This window comes from Triturus cristatus, chromosome 11, assembly GCF_964204655.1.
Source record: "Triturus cristatus chromosome 11, aTriCri1.1, whole genome shotgun sequence".
Taxonomy (NCBI): Eukaryota; Metazoa; Chordata; class Amphibia; order Caudata; family Salamandridae; genus Triturus; species Triturus cristatus.
This window is the reverse complement of record NC_140594.1, coordinates 507,088,953-507,110,014: the sequence shown is the minus strand read 5'-3', so window position 1 is coordinate 507,110,014 and position 21,062 is coordinate 507,088,953. Positions and strand designations below refer to the sequence as shown.

The following is a 21,062-nucleotide window of genomic DNA, read 5'->3' as shown; positions in this document are numbered from 1 at the left end:
CTTGTGCGACTTACATTCAAATCACAAGAGCAGGAACTTTAGCCAATGAGATAATTACCGGCTGCAAGTCATTTAAAGATTAAATGTTCCAGACAGTGAGTAGTTCCAAATGATAAAACCATTTACAGATAGACCCTGGTCAGCTTGTTTGTCAGCTCAATGGACTGATGCACTTGCTGCTGCTGTCTGTCAGGAACCGTGAGGTCACATGTTTGAGTTTGTACTTCAAGATGTATAAACAAACAGTCGCGACCCGTGCAGGTAAGAGCGGTGGGGGTGTCAATTCAACAGACGAAAAAGAGGGAAAATTGAATAAATAATGAATTTACCCTCGTCGTCATGTCGAAATCCCCTCTGTCTCCCTGCCCACCCCCCTCCCCACACAGCCCCACTGCCCCACCGCTCTTACCTGCAAGGGCCACAGCTGTAAACGGTTACCATTGATTTTGGTAATAAAATGACCTCCTATTTAAAGTGCCAACTAACAAAATACTCTACAAGACTGTTTGATCGTTCCCCCCCCCCCCCCCGGTTACCCCTCCCATCTCCCCCAGATCCTTGCAGCCCGGTGGACATCCAAGTAATAACAGATATGAGAATGCTGTCTAGACCTGCCTATTTGACCAGTTTCCGCACCCAAATTGTAAGAAAGCGCAGCCCAGGGTCGGGCTGCTCTGTAGGGCACTCTGGCAGTGCCCAAATGGTTGGTTTGAAAGGTCAGTGTGTTGGCCGTTTTTTAGGTCTCGCCTGAGCTAGCGCATGCGCTGCACGGAGACACATTTTCTATACGGGTTTCCAAAGTGCTACCTAACGCTGCCTCAGGGACGTCTTAAGGATTTTGGGGGCCCTGGGCCAAATTTATTTTGGGGGCCTCTGTCGGAACAGCTTTGAATTTATGATCCCGGTTCAGCTGTTTCATGCCCTCTTCGTCTAGGTCACTGACAGTGTACAGGTGCACTAGTTCAAATTCTAAATATATTTAGATCTAATATTCAGGGATAGTGACTGTTTGCAATATTGTAAGACAGCACCAGTCGCTAATGTTACTGCAATTATTCTCTGTGACATGGTCCCATTTCTCATATGTGAGATCCTATTTTCATCTAAAAGAAGCTTTTTTTAACAGATGTGGCATGAAACAAACACAATTCTCTGCAAACTATCTGTAATAGACTCTCACAATCACCCACATTAAAATATATTAAAAGAAAACGGTATTTAAAACAATAATTATTCGAGGTCAACAGGGCAACACTCTCAGCAGAACAGAGCTTGCTCTATCTGGGGGCCCCATCAAAGGCTGGGGCCCTGGGCCAGAGCCCACTTTGCTCAGGCCTTAAAACGTCTCTGCGCTGCCTAATGCATGTGTGCACGCGAGCGTGCACAGCCGGCAATCATTGCTGCGGGCGCACCACTCGCGTGCTTACCACACAGCGCGTCTCGTCATCGCGATCACTTTCACTTTGATCGCGATTACTTTCGCTTTCACGGCCGTTACTTTTACGGCCGCGCAGCAGTGCTTGTTGGTATTTCCTTCAAGAAACCGTAGGTTGTGACCTCGGGCCTTCCTCGACGAGCAGGCTTCACGTTCCCACAGTCCTAGGTACAAAGGAATGGAACGCTGCACACTGTAAAAGGTAATGCTGGCGGCTTAGCAGGCTGCGGGCCTCAGAGACCTGAAACACTAGTCTGCTAGGCAGCAGGAAAGGCAAGATGGCGGACATAAAAGTGCAGTATTATGGCAGCTTTACAGCAACGTGTGCAAAAGCAGCAAATCTGGTGACCTTGTACACGATGCCATCATATCTGCAACTCTCATACTTGGGGTTGTAATCCCAAAAAATGTTTTAAAAACACCAGCAAAATTCCAGTTCCCAATTGATTGCAAATTGTTTTTGCATGATGCAATTATGGAAGCTATGTTTCTGACACAGGACGAAATACATTTTTAGAGAGTAAAAAAAAACTAGAGAATTTCAACAGGTTCAAAGAAAACTGAACTCAAACTCCTTAGTCCTTCAAGGGACAGCTGGAACCCCGAGCAAAAAAAGGATATCGGCTTTGGTGATATCCGAAAGATTGGTAGCTATAATAAAAATGAATGTTGGAAAGGTGGGATCCCTTTACATTTAAACAGATTGCAATGAAAAAATGTTAAATGTTGGATACAAGTGGAACGTCTCATACTTTCCTAGGATGTCTGTCACCTCTATTATTAGAACTAGTAGCTCACACCTGGTTCGCACTTTAGTTAACTCAACCGGAGTAAGAAATAGGCTTGCGAAAATATTTTCCACAAAAGTCAGGTTTGTTTCAATTATTAAAGTCACCATAAAGCTTCACATGGTTGAAGGTCAAAGTCTCACAACAGATAGGAGTCGCAACGCTGTGGCAATTTCTTCAAAGCTGGCCGCACATGTACCTAATAGTAACCATTGGGTACTGTTCAACTAGAAATTCCACCAGAGTGTATTTCAAACTATCTGGTCAATATTGTATGTTTCTGTGATGAGCTCTGCTTAAAAAATAAATAAAAAAAAAGACCGCCGTGCGGTGTGATTTTATAAAGCTTACAATTAGCAAGGCATGTGCTTGGCTTTTGAGCAACAGTAGGGGGGATTCAAGTCACAAGTTTTAGATGCTTGCAGGTTGGAATGGGATATATGACACTTTGAGATTTAAGGACAGTACAGTAGATAACCTCAACTGCTCCAGATCTAACGTTTGCATTGTATGCTTACAAATGATGTAAGGCCCTCACATCCCACAGACATGTGGTGTTTCATCAAAGACTTACCTTGTGAAATAGGAAGTTAATGAACTGCCTAATCGGTGCCTTGTGCACCGCATAACTGTGTAAGCGTGTTTTCCTGTTTACTGAAGTGGACTGACAGACCGCAATTTGTGTGTACACATTCGATGCACCCACATACCAATTTATATATTCTCAAGCACCACACCCATACTCTCAAAGAACTACATACCCACATTTTTATCCCAGAGGAGTGTCAAGATCACCCAAAATCCACAACTGATTAGTTCAATTAAAAATACAAAAATCAGTTTATTAAGGTTTAAAAGTCAATAATACTATGTGCAAATTGAAGAGTACAAGTAAGGAACATTTAAATACTATTTTATAAACTAGAAAAATCAAACCTCATTTTAATTGCACTCAAAATACGGCTACAAAGCCAATAAGACTTGCTTTTGGGACCTTATAAGTATTTAGTTATGCAGCACAATATCCTTGGCGCAACACCATCAACCGTTGCATGGCTAAGCATTTATAAGGTCCCAAAGGCGAGATGTATTGGCTATGCCAATGCTTGTTTAGCTATTTGTGGGACTGTTTTATTGTCTTGACGGCAGGTTTTAAGGTTGATTTCCCGGATATCACCACAAACCTTGCCTGCAGCCACCACAAATGAATGGAGCCCCCATTTCCTCACAAAACACCGATCGACTGTGCTGGATTCACAAAGAGCCTCCACAGCCGTGCAAGATCCCCACACTCGTGGTGGGATCCCCACACTCGTGGTGGGATCTCCAGAATGAGAAAGTGCAGGGATCTGGCCACAAGTGTGGAGACCCCACCACACCTGTCAAGCCTCCACCTTGATTGCGGATGCTCTCTGTGAATCAGGTCTTTACAAGGTCACAATGGCCCCAATTTACAATTGTAGTCCGCTTTTAGCTATCTTCATTTCTCATGGGGAGCACTTTATGTTGGTGCCCGTTTTGTAGTGCGACACTGGACAGGGCCCTAAGGTTTGCAACGAAAATACACCAACACACCCTAGAGCTTCAATTGCACCCCTATATAATGCATATCAAGGGAGTGAGGCACAACTGTGTGCACACTTGTGGTATGAAGTCGTGGCTGCTTTCGAGGAGAGCAGCGAAGAACAAGGACATTAACTAATAATACACGATGCCCAAAGAGAAGGCAATCCTTAAGAGGGTGCCAAGGTACGCAGACACCTAGTACAAATATCAACCACAGAGGAGAGCGCCCATGAAAAGAACACTCTATCCATGGGGCAAGGAACAGACCACCCTGACCAGGCCCACTAGTGGATAGGACAGATGTAAAATATGAAGAGGAGACTTCAGCAGAGCACCCGACCCACAGTAGGAAGGTACAAATGTGTGACTTAATACAGGAATTAATTAATATGCATCAGCATGTTGCAATCCACAGCACAGACAATTAGGGTCATGTCACAGCAAAAGTGACTTTAAAAATGACTGACATTATGTAATAAAGGGTTTGTGTTGCAAGACAATAATGAGGAGGAGAGAGCATATGAATAAAATACATATTAATATGAATTGCTTCCCCCAAGTAATGAATGCAATTGATACCCTGGTGGAAAGCTGGCCTCTCAATCCTCCTTGAATCTGTGAGTTAAGGTGGAAAAGTGTTTTAAGGCCTAGCTCATGGGGGGAGGTGTACGATTGAGGAGGATTACTGTACAACACAGTTACATGGCTGCAATAAAGATATGAATGTCTAGGAAGGGATGTAGCTTTTGAAAATTCACAACACTTTAATAATAGGAGTATTTTTAAACAAAGGAAGTGGGTCAAATGGTAAAAAGCACAGAAAGTGTAATGCAGGATCTTACAGCTATAAATCATGGCCACACGATATAAATGCTGTGCAATCGTAAAATGATGGTAAGCAACTAAATGCTCGTGGAATGGGCCAACTGCTGGTTTCAAGCGGGCACTATTTGCAATAGACACGCAATCACGAACACAGGACTGCAAGATGGAGATTCACAATTATTAACTTTGCTCTGGTCCCAGATTCTTCGCAGTCCTTTGGCTCATAAACACAGAGGGCCATATGTATGAAAATTGCCATTTGCGATTCTCAAATAGCGATTTTTTGCGAATCGCTATTTGAGAATCGCAAAACCCTATGTATGTAGGATTGGCAATACATTGTGAATCCTACATATTCCGTAATTGCGAATCGCAAATTGCGATTCGCAATTAAGGAATACCTCCCCATTCTTTCCTATAGGGATGAATGGGAAGACATTCTCAATTGGGGATTCCCAATTAGAGAATCGCCAATTGCGAATGCAATTTCAAGGGTGCCAGGGTGTCAAAAGGACACCCTGTTGCACCCCTGAAATGAGCATGGGTGCAAATGTGGCACACATACATGCCATAATGTATGTGAGTCACATGGCACTTTGAAAAATGCATAAAGGTGCATTTTTCAAAGAAATCGCAAATTACCACCAACTTGAAGTTGATGTAATTTGCGATTCCCTAAGTCCAAATTGTACTTTTTCTGTGCGTTTTACATTGCATTTAAGGAATCGCAATTTACGATTCCTTAAATGCAATCGCAAAATAGGGAATCGCAAAATTTGTGATTCCTTATTTTGCGAGGGGTGTTTTGTGTCATACATATGAAACTGCTGTTTTGCGGTTGAAAACTCAGAAATTCTGCGAATTTCGGCATTTGCGATCCCAAAATTGCCTTCATGCATATGGCCCGTAATAACACGATTGCAATCAAAATCTAGTGCAACGTTAACCTACAAATTAAAGAGGAAGTGTTTGAATTGCTCAGGAAAGGAAGTGAAACTATCCAGAAATGTATGTCTATCGCACAGAATAAAGTAATTATGGGTTCAGTTACGTTCTGCCCTTTCCTTACTTGGGAGTCAGTCAGTCAGTCAAAGTACTTTTATTTCGATAAATTAATATCATAAAAAGACATAGGAACAATACAATACAAATTCATAAAGAAACATTATTTCATTAAGACAACTCAATCATTAAAAATGTTAAAAAAGAGGTCAGTCAGATAAAACCATTCACTGCACCCCCACCTGCAGGAGGATAACAATCCCCAGTTCCTTAAAAAAAAAAAAAAAAAAAAAAAAAAAAAAAAAAGGGAGGTCGGTGTACTGGCTACCGTGAAAGGTGGATCAGCAGCTTCAAACAGTCAATCTGCCTTTCACTAATGCACTGCTCATGTCATGCCTGCTATGTTACCAGAGCATTTTCTGTAATTGGGACACTGTCCCCATCACGCACATTTAATGGTGCGCTGTGGCACTGACAGGGTCAGTTCTCCCTCTCAGTAAGGCACTCCCAGTGAATCTTCGCATTTTGAGGTGTCCCTCTTGATTAAGAAAGGTCCCACCAAAAAAATTCACAAAGTAAAAAGCCATGGAAATTTGGAGGGACAAAGGCAACATAGTGGGGTGGGACGGCTATACAGATAGATGTCGATTTGTGTCCATACAATTACCATTTCCGCACGAGCTCAAAAGTACAAGCATGAAAGTTCCTGTACTGAAAAACCATGAAAAGAGGAAGCTCTCACACATGACTTAGGATCACATGCAACGGTTTGCTGCTGAAAATCAAGCAAAGACTTAAGACCCACACAAGCGCCACAATTTTGGTACAAATCACTTTGTCGGCTGGAAAAGCAGTATAATTCAGGTGTGCCTGCATAAATATCAAGAGTTGGGAGGATCTCGTTTTCAATATTTACACAAATGTCTGCTGAAGAAATCAATGAATTATGCATGGTTAGCAAACATTTCAAAGCGAACGCCTCCAAATGTATGACCCACACACACCGAAGGTGGAAGCTGTGTGGGCAGCAGACTTTCCTGGAGGTGACAACAATGCCGAGGCTTGTAACAATTGCCACAGTGAGACACAACGATCTCATTGATTTATTTCTGGTTGTATCACGCTAGCCAATGTCAATACAAAAAGCATTATTGGGATTCTTTCCTCCCAACATTTCGGCCTTCTACTTTAGGTTAGACAATTCTTCCTGGTGCGCTGCTCTCCCTGCTCCACGAAGGTAGGAGCTATCTGGGAGAGCGGCTGCTTATATCCCCCCCCACGTTTCCCGCCGTCCGGGTTACGCACCCCCATTGGGGGGTTCGTAACATGCTTCGTACCCCCATTGGACAGGGGGGGGGGGGGGGAGTTTGCCGCCACCATGATGGCCCCGGGGGCTCCCACCTGCCGCTTCTGGTCGCCGTGGGCGCCCAGAACCGGTTTCTCCCCACCTTTGGCGTGGCGTGGGTTATGGCGCCGGCCCCTGAGCCTCTCTCCCCCTTCGGGGAAGCGCGGCGGCCTCTGCGAATGCGAGAGGCACCTGAAAATTACATAAGTGACACCTTCTGGGCTAAGGGGGGGGGCTACTTTGGGCAGACTCCACCTGGGCCACAGCTCCTCCTCTCAGCCACCCTCAAGCACCTCTTTTGCAGCCCATTTCACACTGCAGGTGTGAGAATTGCTTGGGGGCCCAGTTAAACCTGTGTGGGCTAAAGTGCTGACAATGGGCGTCCTGTGGAGTCTCTGAATGGGCAGCCTGAGAGGTTTCCCCCTCCCCTAGGCCTTCCCACACCATCCCTTAGAGCACCAGGTGGGAGCCCCCTCCCATAAGCCCAATTGTAAAGAGACATTTCTTTCACTTTGATTGGCAGGGGTACTTGAGGACAGGTGGGGTGTTGCCATTGTGCGGGGCCCCATCCTGGCAGACAGAGTGCGAGGCCCTGGGCAGCTGCCCACACTGCCCATGCCTAGCGCCGGCCCTGCATGGCACCCCTTTGACCTGGATATCAACAGGTTTGAAAACTGTACACTAAATGTAAACTGAGATTAACCAGAATTAGGGATCCAAGTTTTATGTTTTTTTGTTTCCTTTCCGTCTGTATTTATTTTATCTGCATATATTCATTTGGTTTTGTGAAAAAAAATTCATTAGAAACAGATATATTTCCACATTTATTTAACCAATAAATGTACACTGATACTTGAGCACCAGGCAGGTTTCAACATTAATGATAAATTAATAAACAGGTATGAAAGCATGTACATTTTAGTATCAACCTTGTACATACCTACAGCTGCTTAAGCCTCACTGAGAAACGTTCTCTCTTTTATTACTTTCTTACCCATCAATCGACACAGCCATTGGCCTAGAAAACATGACTATCAGCATTTGGAATCACTCAAAACAATAAACACATTTCTAGCTTTAGCTATATTTAAAACTAAATACAGATAGTAATATAGATCGTTTTCTGTCTGTATTCATCTGTAAAAATGGAAAACTGGAAGCGGTAATCATGATGCTGCCTTCTCTCTTGCATGGAGACGTCAAATGAATAGGTTTAGTAACCCTACAGCAAGGCCCTGAAGAACCAATCTGGGTGACGAAGCCACCTCAATGGTCCCAATAAAAGCAAAACATTTTCAATAACAAAGAAATACACCTTCTTTTCGTCCTGCTGAAATAGCCGGATGTTACGAGTTTGGGGGTTTCTGCTCCAGACAAAAGATAGAGGAAATTGGGGCAAAGCGCTCTCCTCTCCTCTCTGCACACGTCACTCAACAGAAAAAGAGCGACCAGCGAACACCTGCAAAGTGGCAGGGGCTGCACTGCAACCCGCAGGCAGCACGAGGAGTGACTTCAGGTCCACCTGAGCAAGGACCTTCCATGCACACATCACTCAACAGAAAAAGAGTGACCAGCGAACTCCTGCAAAGTGGCAGGGGCTGCACTGCAACCCACAGGCAGCACGAGGAGTGACTTCGCGTCCATCTGAGCAAGGACCTTCCATGCACACATCACTCAACAGAAAAAGAGTGACCAGCGAACACCTGCAAAGTGGCAGTGGCTGCACTGCAACCCGCAGGCAGCACGAGGAGTGACTTCACGTCCATCTGAGCAAGGACCTTCCATGCACACATCACTCAACAGAAAAAGAGTGACCAGCGAACACCTGCAAAGTGGCAGTGGCTGCACTGCAACCCACAGGCAGCACGAGGAGTGACTTCACGTCCATCTGAGCAAGAACCTTACATGAAATCTGTAGGAATATTTAATGGAGGCTGAACCCAGAGACGTCTTAAGGCATGCCCAGGGCCCCCTGATCGCCAGCTCTGTTCTGCAAAGGTTTGCCCAGGTGACCGTGAATATTTCTTCAACGGATCGTTTTAAATACTTTTTCCTCAGTGATAGATTTATGAAAGTCTATCACAGACATTTTGCATGTATGTTTCATGCAACATCCATAAATAACGTTTCTTTCAGACCATAACAGGACCTCGCGTATGAGGAATGGGAGGGTGCCCGAGATGATTTGTGTAATATTAGTGAGCTGCTGCTGTTCGACAATATTGAAGACACACCACACTTTCCCTGAATATTAGATGTAAACACTTTTAGTATTTGGACGAGGGCGCACGTGCGCTGCCAGTGACCTGGCCAAAGAGGGCATGAAAAAGCTGAAAATCGATCATAAATTCAAAACTGTTCTAAACAAGGACCCCCAAAATACAATTGGCCCCAAAATCCTTAAAATGTCCCTGACTAAACCACTTGAGAACCCCAATAAATACATGCAAAACACTGCAGCCGCACAAACACATTACTTCCATCACCCTGAGGCTACAGCACCTTAGCCGTGGTACTTACTCCACAGCATAAGTCAAGAGTTATTATGGACCAACAACGTGAACATGCTACCCACAACAACTCCAGTGAGCCACATTTCTGCTAACAAACCGGTTGCACATAAACCTATCACAGCGCTCACTAGGTTGATACATTCAGGGCGTTTGTGTGTTACAATGTGATGTTGTTACTTCATAGAACAGCAGCACTGGAGCTTATAAAAGAATTCAACTTTTATTTAAAAATATGAATAATACGTACAGACGATTCAGTACACAGCGTACCTCTTACTAGCTAATGTGTTACCTATAAATAAATACAAGCAATGCTTCCAATCTCAGAGAGCACTGAAGACACTGTATCAATCAGGGTGTGGTTGTACAACGCTAGCAAAGACTGCACGGTGTCTTTGAACCATTCAAACACGAGCCCCCGGTGGGGCAAGCGCAGTCTTTTACCAAACTTCAATATATTGGTCAAATAGACACAACCAGCTACATTTCAGGTCGGTGTGTTCTCCCAGTAGCACGCTGACCAAATAAAAAGCGCTTTCCCCGTGGGAGGGGACTCCTAACAGACGACTGCTGAATGTAAACCTCGGTGAGACGCTCACCTTGCTGCTGGAAAAGTAGCAGAGCTGCAGAGGCCACGAGAAGAGGGAACATCGCAGGGCGCTTGGACAGACAGGTGCGGTTCGACCTCGGAGTCTCGGCTTCCAGAGCCTTCGTCTGCTCCTCACACGATGCTCCCGTTCAATGGAGGGCAGGAAGGGGAAGATAGCTTTTATCCCAAGCCCCCTCCTCCCCAGCACCTGCGCGCGGCCACGGGCTGTTTGCAGAAGGAGTTGCACAACTTTTCAAGTTACAACAATGCGCTGGAAGGCGGAAGTTCGGCATGGCAAATCGCACATGTCACTTCTTCGAAGGCGGGGAGGGGCTATTTCTGTGTGCGATGGAACAGGGCGCCGGGATCTGTAACAGGCTTCTCTGTACCTGTGCACCTTTCTTCGAACAGTGGTGAGAGAATGAGTAGAGAAATGCACTAGGAAGGTGGCAAAGTTTAGAGCCAAACGAGGAATGCTAGACGGGAGATTGTATTCAAATCTTTCACCACTTGAACACACTGTGTGATCTTGGGCAAATCCCTTCCTTTCCCCGTGTATCCTTGTCTGGCCATTTAGGAGGTGTTTAGGATCGAAACACACGGAAATAACAGGCGCTATGTGAAATTGAATAAAGATAATTCTTGCCCCAAGTTACCCGATAACACGTTCGTTATTTTTATTTTAAAATGCAGATTTATATAGCGCTAAGATATTGGTGCGCTGTACACGAGCACGGTTTCGTTACGTAACACAAGGACACATTCATTTATTTGTTGGTAGGCACGGAGAGATTAAGTGATTTTCCTAGAATCCCAGGATGTGGACGCGACCCCGAGGCTCGAACCTTGGTTTCCTGCACCAAAGTCGGCAACCTAGCAGTCAAACCACATCCTCTTCCTTAAACTGGTGTTTTCTTCGTGATTGTTACTCGTAATCTTGACACTACTAGTCCTGGATTACCAGGTAGCAAGACAACCTTCTACTAACCATGATAATATGAAGATAAGTCAATCTTGTGGAACCTGTGACTCCGAAACTCCAACTCCCAAAATGCATTCCGTCTCTCAAGCCAAAAATTTGAACAAGTTACACCAACAACCTTACACTCTCCTCTCAGACTCACACTGATACATTGTTTCTAAGCAGGAAGCATTTATTTACATGTTTGCAGCAAAAAAGATGACCTGGTGTTCACATGACGGTGAAAGTACAGACAGTTTTCAGTTAATGAAGGAACATGACTCATTAGAAGTTTCCCAGTAAGTCCGCCCTCCAGGTAGCTGCTCAGCGCCTCCCTCCCTCTGCCTCTGCCTCAAGGAGAGATTTTCCCAGCAGGTGGTGTACTAAGAGTAAGAACAAGTGATCAACAACCTTTGTGGTTACTCCGACATTTCCTCTGTAAAACGTGAACAGCTTTGAAAATCCAGGCAGCGTGTAAGTAGCCTGGTTTATTTCAGTGGGGTTAGGGTCACAGGCAAAACACGAAAAAACACGCTTTTCAGCCTACCGGTATGAAGGGGTCGGAAACATGAGCTGTACAGTGACTTCACAGTTTGTATAAATAATGCTTTCAGGGCATTGGGTAAGTCCAGCCCAACAACCCTTGTGTGCTCAGGGATTGGCCTACAGCTGTCCTATCTGATTTTCACGACTTGGTGTCGAGTCATAAAGTTCCGGTGGCGGGCTTTGCAGGAGACTAACAGCAGAGTTCTCAAATTAACCACAAACATGCGGGAGTAGCTAAAGTCCAGCTTTTCGCATTGCATTCCGGTACTTGAAGTACTGTCACCATATTATATATACAGGACTCTAGTAGTAAAGGAAAAACCAGGACTGGGCGACATACTCGCGCACAGTGCTTTAAACGGGAAAAAAATAGAGCAGGTACTCATTTAAATTTGGCGAGTGGGCGGGGCTAGGGGCGGGGCTAAAGGCAAGACATGCGCAGTTTATTGGCTTATATACTAGTTACACACGAGAAATGTCTTTCTGTGACCAAATCGGGTTAATTCCTCATACAAAATGAAAGTCACACAGTGATATTTTAACCTTTCTTTATTTTGCAATATTTCTCTCAAAAAAACTCGCACACACAAGCAAGCAAACAGACACACATAAGCAGACACTCACACAAAAGAATCAGGTGGGATTAAAGCCCTTAACCTCCCATGGCTTGCTTCATTGTGCTGTCACTGGGCTGCCTCGATTCCTTGCAACACAATGACAGCGAACACTGGGATATCATGCAAATAAGCCCACGCTGAATAGTTCAGTGGGGGCTCAGCTCGGGGCTATAAACGGTATTTTGGCTGAACAAGAGACCAGCTACTACCACTAAACACCAATGCGCCTACCCTCCATGGGTACCGGTACTCTCCACGGCCGTGGAGAAGTGCCGGTATTCAGGGTGGTAAAAATAATAAGTGCCGGTACTCCGTACCGGTGAGTACCGGCCCATTTAAAGCACTACGTCACGCATGAATGAACCTGTCAAACACGAGAACTGTGCAACCAGAAACAACCAAAGAAGAAAAGCCAACCATGCCCGAAGTGAAGTCAACGGAAAGAACTCCTGGTTTCAAAATCTAAATGAAGCACGTCTCTCACCTCCCACTTATGTTTCTGGGCAACCACTCTGTTGGCTATTTTGCTGTGTTTTTAATATGTTTTTTTTAGTCGGCCCTGTGGGTATGTCACTAGAATTGTGGGCATGGAGTCATCTTATGATCATGCTGCCAGATATGACTGTCACCAGGTGCTCAGCGCCCATGGGGCTCAAAGGGCTTCAGTCCCCCCCCCCACACCCCCACCGTGTTTGTCAGTCCAAGCTGATACAGCTTCCCCCCACACACAGAAAGTTCTTTGGCTGCTGTGGGCTGGCTGGTCTGGCTCTGTGTCTTATCGCAGCTGCACTGGAGTATTTCACAGGTCTTAAAATACCATTTACTTGATAACAAGGATTTGTTGTTTTTTTCACAGGGTCCTAGAGCCCCTGCATCTCCACTCCGCCTATTCCTTAAAGTTGCAAATTACTTTTGCTGCCAAAGTGTGAGAATGCATTTCCTGAAAAGTAACCCTGGGCTTTGTATTTTTTTGCAGTTTTATACAGCTCAAACTCCACCCGAAGGTATTGAGGCACTTTTGCATGGGCACCAGTTACATTATACACAAGGACACTTTGCTGGAAGTATTAGCCCCAGGGCCGAACTAGCTGTAGCAGGCACCAGGCGTTTCCCAGGGTGGGGGCCGGTTTTGGGCCCCTTGGGGCCATTTTTGTTACCGGGAGCCAGTAATACAGACCCCTTGTTAGATAATCGGACAAAACCGACAGTAGCAAACACATCGGCCGCACCATCCCCCCTTCCTCAGTGGCCGGCCTTGCAGTTTGCCAGGGACGGTTCTGATTCCCAGCCCTGCCCTGATTAGCCCCTCCCGAAATTTGGCTCTACATTGCTGGAAGTATTAGCAGCCGCGGTCGGTAGTAGGAGTAACTGCAGGGCGGTGACGTGGGGAGGGGGAGGGGCAGGGTGGGGGGTAGTAAACTGTGGATTACGGAGGTTTACAGGTAAGTTAACATATAAATAAATAAAACAAATTTTGTTGCATGCACTGCATCGCATTTGGGGATGCAGTGCACGCAACGAAATTCATTTTATTAATTTATATGTTAACTTACCTGTAAACCTCCGTAATCCATAGTTTACTACCCCCCACCCTGCCCCTCCCCCTCCCCACATCACCGCCCTGCAGTTACTCCTACTACTGACCGCGGCTGAGTATTAGCCCCCCCCCCCCTGAAATTTGGCACTAGTTGCGCCCCTGACTGTCAGGGCAGCTCATCCGAACACCAAGGTATCAGGCTTGGATTCTTGGGATATAAATCAGTATCGCATGTGTCGGCCAAACGGAATGGACCAATGACTGCAACTCCCAGAACACAATAGATAGTGAAATAAAAGCCCAGGGGTCATATTCTGGGGCAGTGCTGAGCCGAGCTCCTGTTTTATGTGCCTGCTGGGAGCAATGTGAATTCCTTTAAAATGATATTTCTCAGAGGAAGTTCTTTGCCTACAGACAGCACAACTCAGAACCAGGCTGACTGTTTCTGTGCTGTAGTATATGAAACTAAAGTACTAACTCAAATCAATCAATCAGGACATTTGTATAGCGCGCTACTCACCCGCGAGGGTTTCAAAACGCTGGGAGGGGGGTGCCGCTACTGCTCGAAAAGCCAGGTCTTGAGGTGCTTCCTGAAGGAGAGATGGTCCTGTGTCAGACGTAGGGGGGTGGGGAGGGAGTTCCACGTCTTGGCCGCCAGGTAGGAGAAAGATCTTCCTCCGGTGGTGGTTCTGCGAATCCGTGGGACTAGGGCGAGGCTGGCGGAGCAGAGCTGGCGGGTAGGTGTGTAGAACTTGAGGCGGGTATTGAGGTATTCGGGGTCCGCGTCGTGGAGAGCCTTGTGTGCGTGGGTGAAGAGTCTGAAGGTGATCCTCTTGCTGACGGGGAGCCAGTGCAGGTCTCTCAGGTGAGCAGAGATGTGGCTGTGTCGGGGAATGTCCAGGATGAGTCGTGCAGCTGCGTTCTGAATGCACTGGAGTCTTTGCTGTAGTTTGGCGGTGGTTCCAGCGTAGAGGGCGTTCCCGTAGTCTAGTTGGCTGGTGACGAGGGCCTGAGTGACTGTCTTCCTGGTTCCAGTGGGGATCCACCGGCAGATCTTTCGGAGCATGTGGAGGGTGTTGAAGCAGGAAGATGTAACGGGGTTGACTTGCTTAGTCATCGTGAGGGAGGAGTCAAGGATGAAACCCAGGTTGCGTGCGTGGTCCGTGGGCTTGGGGGCGGTGCCCAGAGCAGGGGGCCACCAGGTAAATATCTAGTAATTGTATCTAGTATATAGTAAATATCTAGTAATTTAATTCACGTTATACCCTGCACGTGCATAGAATAGGCACTTGGTTTTGCACTGTGTCTGAAAAGCCCATCATGATTGCCAAGATCATTGAGGTGGGATCTCGACCGGGGGTGCCTCATCCAAGCCTATTTTTTTTACAGTTTAGACTTTCACCCAAAGACCAGGCAAGATGTTCAGTCCTGCTGCGATTGAATAGTCTAACAGTGGTGAGATACAGCAAACATGTAGTTGTCCAGCAATTCTGAAATTCTAGCGTAGTTGGCCAAACAGTTCTGAGAGTTTTGCCTTCTTTATCAGGCATCGGTCACAGCAGTATACTTACCAGGAAATCTCCATTCAGTGGTGGATTAATTGGTACAGCTACCTGATTTCCAGCAATGTTCTTGACATTTTTCATCTTAAAATCGATCAAGAAAATGTTTTTTTAAGATCTAGTGTATACGCCATTATTTAATCTTATGAGGTATGTGATCTTTGGCAAAATGTACATGATTACTTTGTTGCATGTGTGAGGCATGGAATTCTATGTAGATCGAAGTGTAGTCGGGCTATTTCTTTTGTATATTTTCATTTATATTTATGTTTTTAAAACAAATTGGTATTTGTAGTAAATAATGTTCCATTTTGCGCTCTAAGTTTCCCCTTCATATGAATTTTGATATTTCAAAGTGGAAGATCTATATATTATGTAAAATTAAGTGTGTAAATCAGTTTTCTCATTTTTTAAATATGATGATTATTTGTTATTATATTTAATGACATATGTTTAGTTTTACTGTTTATTATAATGGCTGTGTATAATTTATGGGGTTTTAGCCAAGAAACAAATAGGATAATGATTGAAGTCCATTCAGTGGTGCATTCCCTTGATCTAAGAGATTTCACCCACTGGCAAATTCATGCTCCCACTTTTCAAAGCCTTGAAAACCTTTGGGTTCATTATCAGTAGATCTGTTTGCTCCCACACTGAATACTCGAATGTCTCAATTTTGCACACGGAGACCAGATCCAGAGGCCTTGGGGATTGATGTGTTTCTCCAGTTTCAGAATTGGGGTCTCTTTTACTCATTCCCTCCATCTCTAATGATCACTCATTGCCTTTCCAAAATCAGAAAGGATATTGGTCACAAGGTAAATGTCATTCTTTTTTGGCCATCTCAGATTTAATTTCCCGATCCGTTTCAAATGTTAATAAACATTATAATTCTTGCTCATAATTACAAACTTCTTCCTCTAAACAAAGCCAATTTATATTACAAAAGCTCTAGTAGGTGGCTTTTAAGGTCTGAGGTGAGCCTGGGATGTCAGAATCATCAAGAACTCATAGCCCATTGGCACCAATAAAGTCTATGAATCAGCCTAGTTTTCTTGGACAGGCGGGGTTTGGAATGAGTTTTCAACATAATTACACCTGATCTCTAATTTTAGGCAAATTACTTAACTCAGTTATTTTTTGGTAAGTCTTGCTGAACAATACAAGCTCGCGATCAGTGCGACAAGTGTGCAGTGATAAGGATGTTTCTTTAAATGGCCGACACATTCAATTCATTTTACATTTTTACGCAGAATGTACATTACACTGGAGAAAACGCACAGAATTGACCCGTCCAGACCTCACAACTGTTTGAAATGTGGTGCACCACATTTTGACTTCGCGCATCTCTCATGGACATGTAATAAAATACAGGCGGTACATCGGACATTGGGCAATATGCTTGATTTGACACTGGTTCCCATTCCGGAGGTGGCTTTACTGGGTTACGTGATAAACTTTCCCAAAGGTGTTCGGATATTTGCAGCTATCCATTTAATGTTAGCAAAAAGAGAAATTGCCATCAATTGGGGTTGCAAAAGGACCCCCACTCTTCAAGGTTGGTTGAATAGTTTAGAATTTTGCAACACAAATAGTGAAGTGTACGCAACCACGTTGCCTCGATCCTCACAACCGAAAGACATTTGGGGTCCGCTCAGGAGCTACTCGACTGCAGATCACCTAGCAGCTGGGTCACAATTGGCACAAGGTAGAACCCCTACTGGAGTGGGGTGATTTCCCTCTATGCGGTACAGAGGACAATGACGACTTTACCACTCTTTATGCAAATGTTTTGATAGCTTTAGACACTCCCTAATTTGAGGCTATTTTTTGCGGGAGCTCAGGGAGGTGGGATTTCTGGAAAGTGGTCCTCTGGGGTGGGGTGTGGACAAACTATTAGGAAGGTCGTAAAACGTGACAGATGTTTTTATATCTTTTGGCTTGGATGTCTAGATTTCATTTAATTATTGTTGCATACAACATTATACCAACAGTGAGCACTTGTGTTGATTTTGATGTAATGTTGAAAAACGGTAAATAAAGTAAAAAGAAAAACAATAAAAGCTCACGGATTGGCCATATCTTAAATTATGATTTTATTGAGGCGAAACCACTTCGTGAACATTCTCTGATTTACAGACATTTCAATAGAATTGTGATGAGTATACTCCCTTACCAAATACACTTCTTTATTGGATGTGAATGTGGTTGCACAGTTACTGAAGTCTTGGCCTGGTAAAGCCTTCCTCTAAGCTAATGTTTTTATCAGCAACACTTACAATGCATTTGTGTTTGATATCTTTCAAAAGGGCCTCTGGTGTAAGTGCTTTAGGTTCATTGTCTAGACAGTGTATTCCTCATAGAGCACGTCTCTCTATTTCAAGAAGAACTAATACCTTTTTTTCCCATGGGGCAAATTCTTCTTTTCTTCATCATCCAAAGCTTGGTGTTATTCGTTGCCTCAAAGAATATGAGGACCATACATGAACTCTAACAACATCATCTGCCCAACTCCTTCTTTCATTCAGAAAACCTCATTTGCCAGTCTATTCTGCCATGCTTCCAAGATGGGTCAAGCGGGCCATGGCCCAAGCTGGGATAACTATTTTAAGATTTGGTGCCCATTCATCTAGAGGTACTATAGACTGAGTGGGTGAAACTTGGAAGGATTTAGGTAAAGAGAAAGATTTGCAGATTGAACAATGATAGACTATCTACTATAAAATGGAGTATAGGATAACGGTTGTGTTACGATAAGAATACTCCACACATGGAAGTGAAGATCCAAAGTATTTTATTTAAGAAAGTACCGGGACAAAAAGAGCGTCACTTCAGACAAATTATGGTCCAGTCCGCAACTGCCCACCCCAGAACCTTCCCTTAACACTACTCTACATTCTGTGTCTGTGCATGCTAAACCCCCTTCATTTCCTATTCAATGGAGCACATGCTGCAGATTGCCTGAAAACCAAACTTTAATTTTTGGAGCAGGAACTTGGTCACATTACAAAAAAATTTGAGAGGGATTAAGTTTGATGCACTTAGGAGTCAACCCCAATCACAGGCAAATTCTACAATCTAAATTGCCCTACTTGATTCACTTCCTACAGAAAGCTGATTATAATCAAAGAAGGCAGATGAAATTCTCTGCTGATTGATTTGGAACTGGCTCATTTAGAACTGGGAGAGATTTGCCTACGGCTTTGGTTTAAATGTCTGGGACTAGAAAACTGCTTTGAAAGTCTTGCCAGTGTTACCCCCTGATGGAAGTTTCTCCTGTGACTGGAGAAGATGGTCCTTATTTAAAATAGTTTGATGCTAGATCAAAATAGTGTAATCAGTTAAACATATAGCAAAATCAATCATACACCAAAATCATACAGATAAAAAACAAACCTTTTATAAATCTTATGAATGTTAGATAAACTTGAAACAATCTTTGGATAACCTATACAACTCAGTGTATGTGCTTCTGAGGAAATATTATTCTGAACACATAATGGACAAAAGTACTATGAATATTGACCATCAAGGCAGTGCAAACAAATGACATGTTTAATATATGGAATTGGCTTGCATTAGACATGACATCCAGCATCTGAAATCTTCTCACTATTGCAGTAAAAAGGTTTCTCCACAGTTAGAGGCTATGGGTCCTGAGATTTATCATAAACCATCTCAGTTCTCGGTACATATCAAACACAAGATATGGCTGCATTGTTTAAGAAGTGAATTTATTTCAATGATTACTTGTTTCACCTCATAATCACTTTATTATCCTACTTTGTATTGTTTTATTGACAGCCACGTTCAGTAATTTATGTACAATACAAACATTCTGTTTGACTAAAAAATAATTGTCCTTGTGGTGTGTTAAAACAGTACAGTTTGGTTCTCCAGTAGGGACGTTGAACCTTGCATAACAATCATAGATACTTCACAAAAAATCAAATGTTGTGGATACAGTGATTTCACTTGTACAAAGCAATTGACACCTTCCCGACAGAACCACTTCTTTATATATCATACATACCCAGGTTTTGAGGGACACAGGGTTACCCCATTTCTTTAAATGGTGTGAAAACACAGAGCGGCTTCAAAGCAGCCGCTCAGTTTTTCACATGACTGTACTACCAGCATGAGTTTGCGGCTACCCGGGGGGCAGAGCATTCATCATAATACGGCGCATTTTCCTTCATTGTGCCGGGAGCACCTTTTAAAAGATGTGCCAGTGCAATGAAGGAAAATGTGCTGCATGTGTAATACGGCCCCGGATGTACCTTAAATAATTTTGAGGTATTTAACTCCCTGGGTAGTAATTCTCAGTCAGAATCATGTTTTCATGAATTCACTTTATTTGAGTCATTACATGATGTGGTCCCATTAGAAGAGCATTTCGCCAGCAAATTTACCATTCCTGAAGTTAAGAAATGTACTAATAGATTCCGTATGACACACTGAATTTGCTAGAGTTATAGCATGATTGAGACTACACCATTGTGGAGTCGATCTTAAAGTGCAGTGCGTTAGAGATATTGAGTATAAAGTCACATATAGCTTTCTTTACAAAAGTAAACCCAGATAGTGACACCCTCGCTTCATTAGAAAAAAAGATTTCAGTACTTGTACATCTATGACCCTTTTATATCCTTCTTTCTGTGAATGTATAAGTGGCGGTGACTTTGTTTCAACGAGGGGGTACTTTGCCAAATAACATCCTTACTAGAAATAAAAGTAAATTAGGGGTCTGTTTTTTTGGGGGTGAAACAAGTCCTGGGTTTCTTGTGTTCTGGTTCAATGAGGACCTGGCCTGGCAGTTTCGGCTGAACTGTTCTCATTGGCGCAGGGTCAAGACTGATTTGCATCTGGCTGGATCCAAAGTGACTGGCATGGTGGGCGAAAAATGATGGATTCGGATGTGGCCCAAGGGACTGCCAGTGGCTGAGATTTATAAAAGCGTTCCACTCATCACCCTGTTTTTATTGTCATGAGTTGTTTTTGCAGCACCTAATGTATTTCACAGAAATTCGCTTTTAGAGAACTGTTTTACAAATGGCCCTAAGGTAGTGAAAAGGTTCGGAAAGGTGTGGGCACCGCAATAATTTCTCTTCCTTCTTGCTATCAGTGTCAATAAGAGATGGTTTCTTATTAGAGAACTTTAACTTCTCCATTTCCTCGCTACATAATAAAGTACCACTGGAATATTTTTTTATTGACTGCAGTCATTTTACACAAATTCACCTATATTTTGTCTTTTTTCATCTCTTTTCAAGACTTTTACAATTATCTTTTGATTTCTGTGCTTACAAGTAGGAAATACATGTATGACTTATGACTGATCTCCCCAGGCTTATCTTGTGGCATGTTCTAGACCATGTTTTCCTCATTTTTAATGGGTTCAGAAAATAATTTGCATAAGGAGTATTGTTTCCTACATCTTAATTTTACTCTATCCTTCTGAGTTACTGTACAGGAGACGGAATCCAACCTCTCAGAGTCTGTCTTTTGATATGTTAAAACCTCACGAGACCTGGGTTGTACCTGAGTGAACAACTCTTTCAGCTTGCGAGGAAGTGGTACCTTGCCGTTTGTCTTGAGCAGCATGCTCATGTAATGATACCTTAAGGACAAAATTCCATGTTTTGATAATATGATCATAGGTAGACACTCATTTCAAATAAATTAGCCATTGATATGAAAATTCTGTCTATCACAAACATAGCTTTGGATAATTTCACATAATCCCCTGGAAGATGGTGAGGATCAGATATTTTCA

General features: G+C 43.7%; 1 protein-coding gene across 3 annotated transcripts in view; it reads right to left on the bottom strand.

Moving 5' to 3' along the window:
• LOC146784493 (zinc metalloproteinase-disintegrin-like VLAIP-B) overlaps window positions 1–10,357 on the bottom strand; it is a 278,449-nt gene extending 268,092 nt beyond the window's left edge. For 2 of the 3 annotated variants that reach the window (XM_085633319.1, XM_085633318.1), the window contains exon 1: window positions 10,074–10,357. In XM_085633319.1, the coding sequence (XP_085489445.1) occupies window positions 10,074–10,125 (52 nt within the window). In that variant the 5' untranslated portion in view covers window positions 10,126–10,357. The remainder of the gene's footprint in view (window positions 1–10,073) is intronic. The other variant, XM_085633320.1, reaches the window with a different exon arrangement.
• Between the last annotated feature and the right edge of the window lie 10,705 nt (window positions 10,358–21,062).